The 14,317-nt window shown below is 57.8% G+C and overlaps 1 protein-coding gene across 4 annotated transcripts in view; it reads left to right on the top strand.

Moving 5' to 3' along the window:
• WWP2 (WW domain containing E3 ubiquitin protein ligase 2) overlaps positions 1-14,317 on the top strand; it is a 33,149-nt gene that overhangs the window by 15,604 nt on the left and 3,228 nt on the right. For all 4 annotated transcript variants that reach the window (XM_048958838.1, XM_048958841.1, XM_048958839.1 and 1 more), the window contains 15 exons: positions 957-1,170; positions 4,780-4,869; positions 6,431-6,605; positions 8,354-8,408; positions 9,674-9,755; positions 9,972-10,100; positions 10,315-10,393; positions 10,510-10,581; positions 10,668-10,756; positions 11,783-11,942; positions 12,620-12,753; positions 12,836-12,976; positions 13,399-13,519; positions 13,814-13,918; positions 14,009-14,105. In XM_048958838.1, coding sequence (XP_048814795.1) covers positions 957-1,170; positions 4,780-4,869; positions 6,431-6,605; positions 8,354-8,408; positions 9,674-9,755; positions 9,972-10,100; positions 10,315-10,393; positions 10,510-10,581; positions 10,668-10,756; positions 11,783-11,942; positions 12,620-12,753; positions 12,836-12,976; positions 13,399-13,519; positions 13,814-13,918; positions 14,009-14,105 — 1,743 coding nt within the window. The remainder of the gene's footprint in view (positions 1-956; positions 1,171-4,779; positions 4,870-6,430; positions 6,606-8,353; positions 8,409-9,673; positions 9,756-9,971; positions 10,101-10,314; positions 10,394-10,509; positions 10,582-10,667; positions 10,757-11,782; positions 11,943-12,619; positions 12,754-12,835; positions 12,977-13,398; positions 13,520-13,813; positions 13,919-14,008; positions 14,106-14,317) is intronic.

Below are 14,317 nucleotides of genomic sequence, written 5' to 3'. Positions count from 1 at the left end.
TTCCTCCCCGCTCGGTACATTCTGTTGATGTCAGTGCGTGCAGTTTGGGAGCAGACTGCTGCAAGAATTTGCCAGTTATGTTTGTAGCCCATAGCTGTAATTTCTTCTGAGAAGAAAAGGAAGTTACTGTGTGGCATGCGTTCTCCATGGCATAGCTTGGCCCCAGCCCTACTCCTCCCTGAGTCCTTATCAGTGGACTTTGAATAATCTTTTCCCTTGTTCTGTCCAGGACTGAGATCAATGCAATTGCAGGGCAGTCACCTGAGTCAGGTTCCCTCAGAACATTGGCACAGTTTGCTTGAAGCTCCTCAATCCTCTTCCTAGTGCTTGTCAGCAGTAAACACCTGGCTACTGTGCAGTGTTTATTACAAAACTTGGGCTTGCAGCTTTTTACATTTCTTAATTCTGATTTATGGAGCTCTATGTGCATCCCTTTTTGTTTTTAATTCTTTAATTTCACTGTGGCTGTGGCAGAAGTTATCCTCTGCTGTGCTGTCAAGCTCTGTTTTTTTTTTTGCTAGCTGATAAATATTCATCAAGCAAATTTCCTTTCATCCTTTTGGTCTACGTTTTTCTCCTGATCAGTTTTCATTGCGGTTTTCCCTTGCTCAGTCCCTTCCTCTCTCCACAAACACAGTGGAATCAGCACCGCTCAGCTCCCAGCAGTGCCTGTTGTGGGGATGCTGTGAGGCTGCCCCTAAGCTCCTTGTCTCTGGCCTCCATGTCAGACCCACAGCACACCTGCAGGCAGCAGAAGGGATGCTGAGCACAAATGCAGTTGTCTGCTTTTATCTCAAGAGGAAAGATGGAGGCAGGGGCTCTGTGGGACCTGGCCTGGCCTGGAACTGTGTGCTCCCTGTCGCCACCACCACTACCATGGCTGTGGGGCTGCCCCAGGGTGGTGGAAGAGCCAGTGCTGTTCTTGGTGCTAATATCTCTGCCCTCTGCCTTCCCAGTGAACGGCGATGTGGTGGGAGCTGCGGACATGGAAGAGGAAAGGCCAGCTGTGGGGACAGCCACGCTGGCTGCAGCGACATTGAGCACAGCTGAGGGCTCTGTTGCTGCATCCACCCTTCCTGCCCTGCCTGGCTCCACAGAAGCTGAGGAGGCAGCACCCAGCACCCCGCAGGCACGGACAGCAGTGCAGGCTCAGGACTCTCTGCCCCCCGGGTAAGCAGCTCTGCCTCCTCCTGCTGGAGGCTCTTGTTCCCTAATGGGGCAGTGTGGCTGAGTGTCCTGGGGATACTGGAGGAGGAAGACACGGCCCTGGAGGCAGTGTGAGAGCTGCTGGGACACTGCTCTATGCTGCGAGAGGGGATGGGTGTTGGAAGCTGGGGCCATGCAGCAGGGCTCAGCAGCAATGACCTTCCTGCTCAGCAAAGCTCAGGGCATGGGAAGGCCTGCAAGGGGCTGTGAGGACAGCCTGGGAAGGGAGCCTAGAGCAGAGAGGGGGTGCTGCTGGGAGTGCAGAAGCATCCAAGAAGACCTGCTGTCTCTGTCTGGTTCTGCTGAATGGGGATCTGTGTCTTCCATCTCTGACACAGCTTGTCCTGTCCAGCCAGAGCTGGGTCTGTCTGTGTTGCTGGACTGCTCTCTCCTGCTTTGGGCCAGGACTCTGATCTGTATCCATTGTGGGGCCCTGGGGAAGTGAACAGTGAATCGCATCTCCACTGTAAGTGGCCTCCCAAGGCTGGTGCCTGGAGCAGCGATGTCCTCAGAGCTCCTGTGGCTGCTCAAGGGTTCAGTGGGAAGAAAACAGGATAGAGAGAGACTGTGGATCTGCAGGGAGCTCCTGAAAGGGGGGCATGGATATTAAAGAGTGGAACATGACAGAAATGGGCACTGTGGGGAGCTGGGAGGGATCCTCCCTCAGTTTGTAGGTCTGGTGCTACTGGATCCTGGACTCTTCTGGCATTACTGGGAGAGAGGGAGAGAGTCATCATTGGGAAGGTAAAACCCGGTCTTTCACTGTGCCAGCCCTGTGGTGCTGTGGGAAGGCCTGGGACTGGGGCTCCTCTCTGGCTGCTTTGTGTCTTGCTGGGCGTTGGAAAGAAGTGGGGCTGGGGCTGGGGCAAGCTGAGCCTCATCCTCCACCTTTCCTCCACCTTTGCTCTGGACTGCAAATGCAGAGCAGCACAGGGGGGTTGCAGTGCCTCGAATTCATATGAAGGGAGCTGTTTATTTTCCTCTGGCTAAGCCGATGCCTGGAAGGTCAGGGCCTCGCTGATGTGTCAGTCACAGGTAATTAGGGTTAACGGCTCAGTGTGCCTTTATGCGGGGTGTGTGAGGGTTACTGTTCTCCAGCCTGAGCGCTTCCTGTTTCCAGGCAGCTGGAAAAGTCCAGGACTCTGAAAAAGGTCTTTATTCCAACCCATGCCCCTTCCTGTGCTTACTGGGCAAATGGGAGCTCTCCTCCCCACCTCTGCCTGCCTGAGGTGCAGAGATGTGGATACTCCTCCCCCTGGTGTAGAGAGGGGCCTTCATTTTCCCTCCCTACTTCTTACCACAGGATTTGTAGTGGGAGAGGAGAACAGCAGCATCTTGCATGCATTGCCTGAGCTGTAGTGGCTGCTCTGCTCAGGTGGGTTCTGAGTGTTGAGGTGCTCCCAGGTGAATCCAGAGTGGAGCACTGGATCCAGCCAGGCCGTGAGCCCTGTGTGAGGGCAGCTGGAGGCTGCTGCCTCTGCTAAGCAGGGATTGCAGGAATGTCCATGGCTTTGAGAATGGTATAAGTGAGCTCTGGGGGATCTCTCCCAACATGAGGAAGCTGCCTCTGGGTGGCTCACTGCACTGGGGGATTGCTGTGATTCGTGGTTTGGGGCCCAGTATGGGATGAGGATGCATCTGGCTTGCAGGAGACAGTGATGCCTCAGGCAGGAGGCATGTGGACCAAACCAGACTGTTCTGGCACTGTGCAGTCCTCACCAGCCCTGGAGATCACTAGGTCCCTTGCAGAGCTGCTGGGAGCCATCGTGTCACTGTCCCTAAGAAGCCACCAGAAAGCTGCCTGTTCCCTGGGCTCCTCTGAGCATCTTCTTTCATCCCAGGAGCAGGGAGAGCACTCACGCTGTGCAGAGCAGGAGCAGCTCCAAGCCCATTCCTCCTTGCTGGCTGGGCTGCGTGTGGAGTGCCAGCATGTTGGGTTCATGTGGGGATCCGTACCTCTTTATGTGGCCCAGAGAGCTCTCTCTGAACATCTGCACCAGATGTGCTGAGCACAGAGGCGACATACAACTAGTGGTCTGTTTGGGGCTGGAGGGTTCTGGAAGGTGTCCTGGATTGTTCCAGCCCCAGCTGTGTGTGGAGCCCTCCCTCGCCCCGGCTGCTGAGGAGCGGCTGTGCTGTGGGAGCAGCCCAAAGCCTCAGCGTGGGGCCCTGGCCCTCCTGCCTGGGTGCCCAAGGGACAGCAGGGCCACGAGAGCGACTGGCCCCGCATCTGGTTCCTATCAGCAGTGATCCCATGCAGGGACGGGCGCTCGCTGCCATTCTGTGCACACAGCCTCATCTGCGCGCACAAAGAGCTGCATTATGTGCCTGGCAGCAGGCACGCTGCTGTGGTTTCTTACACAAGGAAGGTGTTCTGTTTGGACTGCAGGACTGCCCCACAGCCTCCGCTTGCCTCTCCCACGGTGCACATGGTGCTCACTGGGGCTGAGAGCTCCCAGCCTTTCTCAGAGCGGTGGCACAGCTGTGCCATGCATGGACCTGCAGTCATGGTGCGTGTGGCTCTGGGCTTATGTCTTACCCTGGGGGCTTGGGGAAAGTGGGAGTGCTGCAGATGATGGGCACTGGTGCTTGGAGCACCTTCGCAGAGCGCTGTGTGGGCCTGCCAGCCCTCATCCATTCAGCTGCCAGCGCAACAGAATTGAGTAGGTTAATTTCCCAGGGCTTTTAGTAGTGATTAATTGAGACCGAAGATTGAATTGGGAGGGAGACCTGTGGGAGCAGAAGCGTGGCAGGAGAACACTTGATCTGTTGGCAGCTGTGTGCTGCAGAGTAAGAGCTGACAAAGCGTGGTGCTGCATGGGGACTCTGTGTTTGCCAGAGCGTAAACTTCCATGAATGAGTGAATGGAGTTGAGGAATGGCTGCAGTGCTGTGCAGGACTGGGCTACCCCATGGCTCTTGGTTCCCTGGAGGACTGCATCCTCGTGGTGTCTGGCAGCAGTGGGGCTGCCAGGGGAGCACAGCCCCAGCCCAAACTTGAAAGTTCTACTTTAAAAGTGTATGAAAAGAAACAAAACAAAAACACATGGATGTAAATCTTCACCTGAATGAAGTGACTGATTCTCCTACTTTCTGCAGGAAGTCAGGGATCTGTGCTCCCAAAGACACCTGTCATCAGCACACAGCCTACTGCAGCACCCCTGCTCTGTATATAGTGAGCCAAAGAGCTGCTGTCATACTGTGCTTTAAAGAAAGCTTAAACTTCTGTAGCTAAGCAGTGCAAGGAGAGAGGTTACTAACCCACCAGATGCAACTCTTAATAAGTTGACTGTTAATTACTATTGGCCCACTGGTCCCTGGGGAGCCCTTACAGGTTAATGCATTGTCTGGATAGTTCTGGGTCCCTGATGCTCATTCCAGCCGAGCCCCTCTGCTACCCTGGCTTAGCACAGGTTCCTGCATGTCTCCTGCTGGACCTGCTCTGCCCGGTGCTGGAGCTCTGTGGGGCAGGCATGGAGAGCAGCAGGCTCTGGTTGCTGCCAGGATCTGTGCTCTGCCATGCTGGGGTTTGGGCTCTCTGCCTGCCTGTACCAACTGTGATCGTCTCTTTCAGGTGGGAGCAGCGGGAGCTGCCAAATGGTAGAGTCTACTATGTAGACCACAACAACAAGACCACCACGTGGGAACGACCGCTCCCGCCAGGGTAAGGGCCTTGGGGCAGGTGGGAGGTGGGGTGAGGTGGGAGGGCTGAGCTCTGGGTGGGCACACACACACACACACACACACACACACACACACACCACGTGCCCCAAGCCTGGAGCTGGACTGCATCTTCTTAGAGGGAGCTCTGTTCTTACTGCCCTGGGGTGTGCTTGTTCTCACACATGATGCTGCACAGCTCTGTGAAACCTGTGGAGAGATCTCTGCAGAACTTGTATTGGTGGGGGAGGGTCAGCCTTTTGTTTGCAGGATTTACACAGTCCTTGGGTCACAGGGGCTGCATGTAGCCCTCAGGGCCCATGCATTTTCCAGAAGCTTGTTGAGTTCTCACCTCTTCTCTGTGCCCCAGAAGCAGAGAAGTCAGTACAGCCAAACTGCTGTTAGCTGGGTTAGCTCACAGCTGGAAGGAGCACAGTGCTTCACAGCCAGCGTAGCAGCGAGCCTGAAACACAAACCAGTCCTGGGAGCTCTGGATCCCCATGCTCACATGCTGCCCTCAGTTGAGCCGTGATTCCTGCAGCCCTTCTTGCCTCTTGCTGGTCCTCCAACAGCTTAAAAGCTGCCTAGTATTCAGAAGGAAGCTATTCCCAGGAAAAGACAGGTTTGGGAGGGCCGCAGATGTGCTCCTTCTCTCCTCTTCTAGAATCACAGAGTTGCAGCATGGTTGGGTTGGAAGGGACCTCACAGCTCCCACAGTCCTACCCTGTGCTGTGGGCTCAGTGCCCCTTCCAGCTCACACTGCCCAGGTCCCCATCCATGGCCTTGAACACCTTGAGGGATAGGCACCCACAGCTCTCTGGGCAGCCTGTGCCAGTGCAGGTGTTTGCTTGGTGCCTTGCCTCTGCCAGGTGCCAGCCTTCCTGGAAGAACATGTACTACATCTCAACCATGGTGCCTCACTTCACTTGGAGCAGAGCTTCTGTGTGCCCTTGTGGCAGGGCTCACCTTGTGCTGAGGAACCCTTTCAGCAGGAACTTGGTTGTGCTGGGGCTGGGAGTGAAGCCCCTGCGTTGGAGGGCAGTGCTTAATCTGTGGGAAGTCAGCCCCTGCTGTCAGTGTGAGAGGAGAAATCAGTCCCCAGAGGGGACCTCAGCCTCAGCAGCACTCAGTATTCCTCCCTTGGAGGCTGCTTTTCTCACCTGTGTTTCTGGAGGGTGTTGATGCCATGGAGCGTTTCCGAGTCCCTGTGCCTTCACACAGTGATAGCACTGAGTAGTTATGTGGCGTGTGAGGTGAGCATGAGGTGCAACCTGGGTCTGTGCTGGTTGTCACCACTGTCCTTTGCTGCTGCAGTGCTCTCAGCAGGGGTGTGCCAGATCCTCTGTCTCCTGAAGGGCTGTTCGGCAGCGTGGTGCCATGCGCTGGGCTCTGAGCAGCAGCAGGAGGAGTGCTGGAGGAGGTGGGACGGTGGTCTGCTCACAGTAGGGTGTGGAATCCTTGGAGAAGAGGGCATCCAGCTCTAAGAGCACTGGAACAGGGCAGCAAGTGCCCAGGGAGCCCTTTTTCCAATGACAGGTAGTGACATCTTGCCATGGTGCCTCCAGGTGGGAAAAGCGCGTGGACCCCAGGGGCCGCTATTACTATGTGGACCACAACACCCGCACCACCACGTGGCAGCGCCCCACGGCCGAGTACGTCCGCAACTACGAGCAGTGGCAGTCCCAGCGCAGCCAGCTGCAGGGAGCCATGCAGCAGTTCAGCCAAAGATTCCTGTACCAGGTGAGAGCCGGGGGCTGGGTGGCAGCAGGAGGCAGCGGCTTTGTGCCCGGGGTGCCCATGGATGGGCATTGCTGCCCACGGATGGGCATTGCTGCCCACAGCTGGGCAGTCTCTCCAGGCCCTGTGGATGGAGCTGGAGGGGGCAGTAGAGGCGGCAGAGGAGGGGGTTCCTGCTGAGGCTGGGCTGTGATCTGGCACCGACTTCTCTGCCAGGCGCCTTTGGAGCCACTCCAGTGCTGCGCGAGTCACCCTGGCTGTGTTCTGTGAAGTGCAGAGGGAGGGACTCGCACTCCAAATTTAGCCTGATGAAATGATTGTACTTCTCATTTTGAGCTTTCTGCTCTCAGCAGCGATGGCTCCTGCTCTGCCTTCCTCTCCACAGGGATTCTGTGCTTTGCTTTGTCCTCTTGGTCCCAGTGATGGCTGCCTCCCTTCCTGACGGTGCAGAGCCCCCTCTGGGTGGTGCTGCAGCAGGGTCCCTCCACAGCAGACTGCCTGGGAGCAGCACTGCGTGCACCCAGGGATCTCATGGCACAGGGCCGTGCTTGGAGGCTGCAGATCATGGAGCTGCTGATTGCCATCTCCCCGGGGCCCTGCGCCGAGCTCTTGTTTCTCTGCTCTGTTGGTTTGAATTGGTTATTTTTAAGTCACAGTGAGGCGGTAGCCCTGGACGTTCCTCAGTTTCTTCTCTGGGCAGGGAGTGAGGGAGCTACCCGAGGTGCACCGTGCTGTGCTGGGGCCTCTCCTGTACTCATCCTGCTGCAAGAGGAGAAGCCAAGAGGTGTGGGCTGCTCAGCCCCAGTGCACCCCAGAGCATCCCTGGGGTGCTGGGCTGGCCCCTAAGTACTGGCACCCATTCTAGGCGGGCAGGCGACCCTGGTGCCCCAGTGGTGGTCGTGCCCCATCCCCATGGAGGTGGGCTGGGATGCTGATCCCTCTCTTGAGTCTGGGCTTCAAGAGGTGTGATGAAAAGGCCTTTTGTGTTACAACACGTTTCTTATTGAACCCCAAAGTCATTTCCGTACTCCTGCACTGAATCGCCGGCTGCCGGGGCTGCGCCTCCGTCCCTGGAGCTGTGGGCTAACACAAACCAGGGCGCAGCGCCTGGGGCACCCCCCGCTTTAGGCTGGGTGAGGCCGCCCGCCCGGCACAAGAAAGGTGCTTTGTGTGGCCCCGACCTGCTGGGGGGGGGCCGGGAGCCGCCTGTCTGCGCGGCCATGAATGTGCCCTCAGTGCGAGCGCATCCCGGCCCTGCGTGCCGCCCGGGAGGAGGGGGGTGCGGGCCCCGCCAGGAAGCGCTGGGCGTGGACAGGGCTTGTGGGAATGATTTCATTGGAAAGGCCTGCGATATTTTTTCCCTCTTGTGTGTGGTTCTTGGAGGAGGCTGGAGGTGTATCTGCTGGGGAGAGCCGCTCGGGCCAGCGGGAGCTGAGCGGCCGTGCACATCTGGAGCTGCAACATGGTCCCGCTGCTCCCTGTGCTGCCCCCAACCTCTGTTTAGGTTGTGCTTTTTTTCCTTTTTTTTTTTTTAACACCCCTGAACATGCAATTGTTTTGTTTTGTTTTGTTGTTGGTTTTTTTTTTTGTTTTGTTTTGATTTTTTTTTTTTTTAAAGTACTTTGGGAGCTGTGGGCCAATAGGAGGCGAGTGGGGAGCAGGGCTGTTGACTCCCCTCCATCTGCGCCTTGCTGTTCCTGCCTGTCCTGGCCCTGCTTTTTATTTTGTGTTTTGCCCTCTCTCATCTCTAGCCGTCCGGTGCCCCGTCTGACAATGATCCTCTCGGTCCCCTTCCTCCTGGCTGGGGTAAGTACAGAGCCCCTTACCTGCCTGCCCTGCTGCATTCAAGATGCTCCATGCATCTGTGTGTCCTTCCTGCCTCGGTGTGTGCCCCATCTGGGGACACAACGCTCCCTGTACTCTGCTGCATGTGGGGCTGTCTGCCTATAGTTAGCTCCATCTCTGATTTGAAATCCAGCTTTTTTCCCATTTCTTTCCACCTTTTTTCTCTTTTCCTGGAGAATTTCCCAGCTCTCTCTCTCTCAGCTACTGAATGCAGAAGTGTTTGTGGTTGTTCTTTGGACTGGGGCAGAGAACAGGGATCCAACTCCTTGCTCGGCCCTGGAGACCTTCAGTGCTCTCCCTGCTGCCACGCAGTGCCCCTGGGTGCCCTACCCCCAGGCACAGCAGGATGGCAGCTGTGTCCCCAAGTGCTGCTGCTGTCCTTGAGCCTCGTCCAAAAATGTGGGGGTACCTTGGTGAAACTGAGCTAGAGAGGGCTGGTGGTCGGAGCAGCAAGGGTCTGGTGACATGGAGGTGGCATTAATGGGAGCTGAGGGATGTGGGGTGCCAGGATGTTTTAAAAGGGCCCTAGTGCCATCTGCAGAGTGCAGATGGCCCCTATCCTGAGGGAGGCATCTCAGTAGGAGGGTGGACTGGGGTGTGGGGGGCTGCCCTGTCCCAGTGCCTGCACCCAGGCAGACGGATGGGGGTCCCTGGGGCAGCTGGAGCCAAGAGCAGAAGTGCTGGAGCACCCGATCACCATGCCTGGTGCATCCGCAGGGCTGGGGGCAGGAATGTGCCATCGCCATGTTCCCTCCCACAGCCTGAGAGCGAGCAGGGGGGGACAGGGAGTGCGTGCAGAGCGTCCCTGCCAGCATGGAGTGGGGCTATGCTGGGAGCACATGTGGTGATGGGGACACGGCAAGCGGAGCAGGCGCAGAGCAGTGGGCAGCAGTGGTGCTGGTGTGAGCAGTGTTTGTTTTATGGCTGTGTGCAACAGAGAGGGGTGTGTGCATGCGTGCGTGCTGACAGCAGGGCTGCGAGAAAGCATCCCTGGGGTCATGGCCCCAACAGGGTGCCCCTGTGGACCCTGGGCCTATCCCAGAGGCACTGCAGCTTCTGCACATGGAGAAAATGTAATTTTACAAATCATTACTTTTGCTTTTTTAATTCTGCCTTCTCCATATGTACTGTAGCAGAGCAGGTGGAGAGGTGGGAAGGGAGGGCTGTTCCTGGGACACCAGTGCCTGCAGCGCTCCAACTACGGCTATTCCTCTGTTTCCTCCTAGAAAAGAGACAGGACAATGCGCGGGTGTATTACGTGAACCACAACACGCGGACCACGCAGTGGGAAGACCCTCGCACACAGGGGTAGGTGCCCGTGGGAAGAGCAGGGGCTGATGGTTGTGGTGGGACACCGAGCACTGAAACGTGGCTGTGAGGGTGCTGAGCCTCTTAGGCTGGGGAGCCAGAATCAAAAGCGTGGTGCTGGAGGTGCGAAAGTCCAAGGCAGTCTCCAGGAGGAGCGGCATGAAGCAGGGAGACACCTCCCAGGTGGCAGTGTGGTGACCCCATCTCTGCCTACAGGATGATCCAGGAGCCACCCCTGCCTCCTGGCTGGGAGATGAAGTACACCAATGAGGGCGTGCGCTACTTTGTGGACCACAATACGCGCACCACCACCTTCAAGGACCCACGGCCAGGATTTGAGTCTGGGTATGTGCTTGCAGCTGGGGCTGGGGGTCGCTCGTTCACAGCTCATCCGCCTGCTTTGTGGCAGGGACGCTCAACATTGGGTGTAGGTGAGTGTAGGGCCTTGCACTGCATGGAGGAGAGCTCCCTGCATGCAGTGGGGGTCATCTCCCACCTGTGGGCATGGCAGTGCGTGCTGGAGCCGTGCCCTGAGTCCATGCTGGTGCTGCTTTTGCAGGAGCAAGCAGGGTGGATCACCGGGTGCCTATGACCGGAGCTTTCGCTGGAAGTACCACCAGTTCCGCTTCCTTTGCCACGTGAGTAGTGCAGCTGAGGGCTGCTGAGCCCCCAGGATGGGGGGTGCTCATGAGTGGGCTGGTGATGTGGGACTGTTGTGCCAGCCCACATATGGCCTCGTGTCTGTGCCTTGCAGTCCAATGCCTTGCCCAGCCACGTGAAGATCAGTGTTTCCCGACAGACTCTCTTTGAGGACTCCTTCCAGCAGGTGAGGATGTCTGGAGGCCCTGGGGGTTGTGGGGGTGTCCCCCTTTGAGCATCCCACAGTGATGTGCTCCTTGCTCCCCCCCACAGATCATGAACATGAAGCCCTATGACCTGCGACGCCGCCTCTACATCATCATGCGTGGTGAGGAGGGCCTGGACTACGGCGGCATCGCCAGGTGAGCGTGGGGCCACATGTCTGCTGTGGGGCAGGGTGCGCCCCCCATGGCATGAGGCCTGCTAGGAGTCTCAGGGTTCCTGGCCCTCCTGCAATGCCTGCTCAGGCAGAGGAGGTGAGAACAGTGTAAATTCTGGGAAGGCATTGCGCTCCCCTATCCCTTGTACAGGGAGGGCTGCAGATCCAGCTGGGCTCTCCTACAACCCCCAGTGCAGAGCGGCCACCGGGCTGAGCTGCCTCTGCCCCCTGCAGCCTGCAGATAGGCACTGGTGTTTCTTGAGATGGCGGTGTGTGCCAGGGCAAATGTGCTGCTGGCTTCTACCATCTACCCAGTGGATGGTGCTGTGTGGCACTGGGCTGCGCCTCCAGCCAGAGGGACTGTCTGTTGTCCCCTGGCCAGCTTTCCTGGATGTCCAGCTCAGTGGTGGGCTTGCACTGCCTCTGCTGTCCCAGAACCTGTGCTGCAGTTTGCTCCCCACCTTCTACTTCCCAGTGATGCTGCTGCTGGCTGTGGGCAGGGCTCCTGCTGCCTGCATCTCTCTGTGTCCTGCCAGTGGTTTTACCCTATGGTAGGTTACGTCATGCTGTTCTACCACAGGGTAGAACCACGGACGGGATGCCGGGGCTGCCTCTGCGTCTGAGGACTGCCAGCGGTGGGGGAGCAGAGTGAGGGGCTGTGCCTGTTCCCCACTGCTTGGAGTGGGAAACTGGGAGGTAGGGGAGAGGTTTGTAGAGAAGGATAGCTGATGTTTGTGGGCACTGTATGTGTGTGCACATGTTTGACAGGCTGGATTCATGCAGCTACATTTTTCTTACTGATGTCTCCAAAGGCACTTTGTGGCCAGGTCCTGGGCTGCCCAATACTCAGACCAGGGCTCAGTGCTTGCCCCGCACCCCGAGGAGCCGGGCACTGTCTGTGCAGCTGTGCTCCATGGTCATGGGGCTGTCCCCACTGCTGGGGCAAAGCCTCCCGTGGCATCCCCAGGTGCTGATGTCTGCTCACCACTGTCCACTTCCTCTTGCCCAGGGAGTGGTTCTTCCTCCTGTCCCACGAGGTGCTCAACCCCATGTACTGCCTCTTTGAGTATGCCGGCAAGAACAACTACTGCCTGCAGATCAACCCTGCCTCCTCCATCAACCCTGACCACCTCACATACTTCCGCTTCATCGGCCGTTTCATTGCCATGGTAAGAGCCTGGGGCCGGGGAATCTGCTTGGCAGGGTCACCTCCTCTGAGCATTTTCTTGCTTAGTCTGTGCCCAGAGGAGAGTGGCCACGGCAGCATGAGGTGACATGTTGCAGGGCTGGGGCTGGGCCATGAGGCTGGGGTCGCAGTTTCCTGAAGGCCGTGCCTCCAGGCCCTTGGCTGCCATCTGGTGCTGTCGGCTCTGCAGCTCCTGGGGCTGTTTTTAGCCCCGTGTGAGGTTTTCCAGCTGCCCCTGCTTGGCTCCTCCTGTGTTCTCACCCTCCCCAGGGCCTGGTGGGCATAGGGCTGCAGTGGTACCAGATGGGGCAGGGTCTGCCCAAAATGCTGCGCCCTGCCCAGATCCCCCTGCCCTGCCCCGCGCCTCGCAGGATCCCAATAAAACTCCAGACTATTACTCACCGCTGGGCTGTTCTAGACAAGCGTCTGCATTATTTTTGGCTGCCTTTGCCTTAGGCTCCTGGAAGCCAGGGATTCAGGGAAGCCACGGCAGAGCTCTGTTTAAACAAGTGCTCTTAATAGAGCTGTGAGGGGAGAAGGAGCTGCAGTGGAATTCATGGTGGGGAGGGGAAGGGGTTGCAAGCCCCATGCTGTGGTTTCAGCCGTGATCTGCAAGGAGCCATCCTGGTCCCCCTGACCCTCCATTCCCACGCCCTGTAGGCTCTGTACCACGGGAAATTCATTGACACCGGCTTCACACTGCCCTTCTACAAGCGGATGCTGAACAAGCGACCCACTCTGAAGGACCTGGAATCCATTGATCCAGAGTTCTACAACTCCATCATCTGGACCAAGTGAGTGCCTCAAGCTCGGGGGCTTTGTGGGGGCGTGACAGTGCTCCCCCTGTGGCCCCTCACATCCTGGTGCCCTTTGCAGGGAGAACAGCCTGGAGGAGTGTGGCCTGGAGCTCTACTTCATCCAGGACATGGAGATCTTGGGCAAGGTGACCACCCATGAGCTGAAAGAGGGCGGCGAGAGCATCCGGGTGACAGAGGAGAACAAGGAGGAGTACATCATGTGAGTCCGGTCCTGATGCCCCCTTGGGCACCTGGCTTCGGAGCAGCACTGGGTGGGAGAGTGGGGCTGGGGACGTGGCCCCTTCTTGGCTACGTGGCTTTGACGAGCCTGAGCTGGCGCTGCACTGCACTGCGGTCTGGCTGCCTGTGGTCTGGGTGGCTGCCAGGACTCTCAGGAAGAGGAGAGGGGAGAGAGGGTGCAACTCCTCGCCTCGTCCCACGCTGCTCGCCAGCCTGTGTATTGGGGGGCTGCTGGGGCCACCGTGGTGCTGCTGGTGATCACCCTATGGTGACTGCTCCATCCTCAGAGCCTTCTGCTGCTCGTGGGCTGGGAAGCAGTGGGAGGGAGTCGTGGAATCACAAAGGGTGAAAAAGATGATGAGAGCCCCGGTGCCACACACAGACCCCTGCCTGCTTTCGCAGGCTGCTGACGGACTGGAGGTTCACACGGGGTGTGGAGGAGCAAACCAAGGCATTCCTGGACGGCTTCAACGAAGTGGTGCCACTCGAGTGGCTGCGGTACTTTGATGAGAAGGAGCTGGAGGTGAGCAGGCCCTGCCCCAGGCAGGCCATTGTGGTGCCCGTGGGGTGTGTGAGCTCTGCTCAGCCCTGACCTCTGATTTCACCCATTGGTTCAGAGGTGTGCCTACCTGAGGCAGCAGGGGCTGCAGGGCTGCATGTTGGGTCTCTTGGTGAACACTTCTCATCTGAGGCGAGGAATTCCCTTGCTCGCTTCTGTTGCTTGAGCTTGTGCCTTGCACAGCCCCAAAGGAGTCAGTGCTGTGAAGCGTGAACATGGGGCTGTATTTCCATCCCCCTGACTGTCGTCCATCCCCAGCTGATGCTGTGCGGCATGCAGGAGATCGACATGAACGACTGGCAGAAGAACACCATCTACCGGCACTACACCAAGAACAGCAAACAGATCCAGTGGTTCTGGCAGGTGAGCCCCAGAGCCTTCATGTGCCATGCTCAGGGCCAGGCACTGCCTGAGGCTGTGGGGTAATGGGGATCCTCCTCCCTGTGCTTGCAGGTGGTGAAGGAGATGGACAACGAGAAGAGGATCCGCCTGCTGCAGTTTGTGACTGGAACGTGCCGCCTGCCTGTCGGGGGCTTCGCAGAGCTCATTGGTGTGTGGCCATACTAAGGTTGGGCAGGGAGGGGGATGGTGGCCATGCCTGGCTCTGGTTGCTGGGGCTGAGTGTTCGTGTTCCCATTCCAGTAGGGTAGCGATGAAGCTGCAGCGACATCTGAGTGAGGCAGTGTGCTTTGTTGCTTCACTGGTGCTGTACTGAGACAAATTCCTTTAGCATGAACTGTGCCACTTAACTTTGTCAGCCCA

This window comes from Lagopus muta, chromosome 12, assembly GCF_023343835.1.
Source record: "Lagopus muta isolate bLagMut1 chromosome 12, bLagMut1 primary, whole genome shotgun sequence".
Classification (NCBI taxonomy): Eukaryota; Metazoa; Chordata; class Aves; order Galliformes; family Phasianidae; genus Lagopus; species Lagopus muta.
Note: the sequence above shows the minus strand (reverse complement) of the source record. Positions and strands in the feature narration are given on the sequence as shown.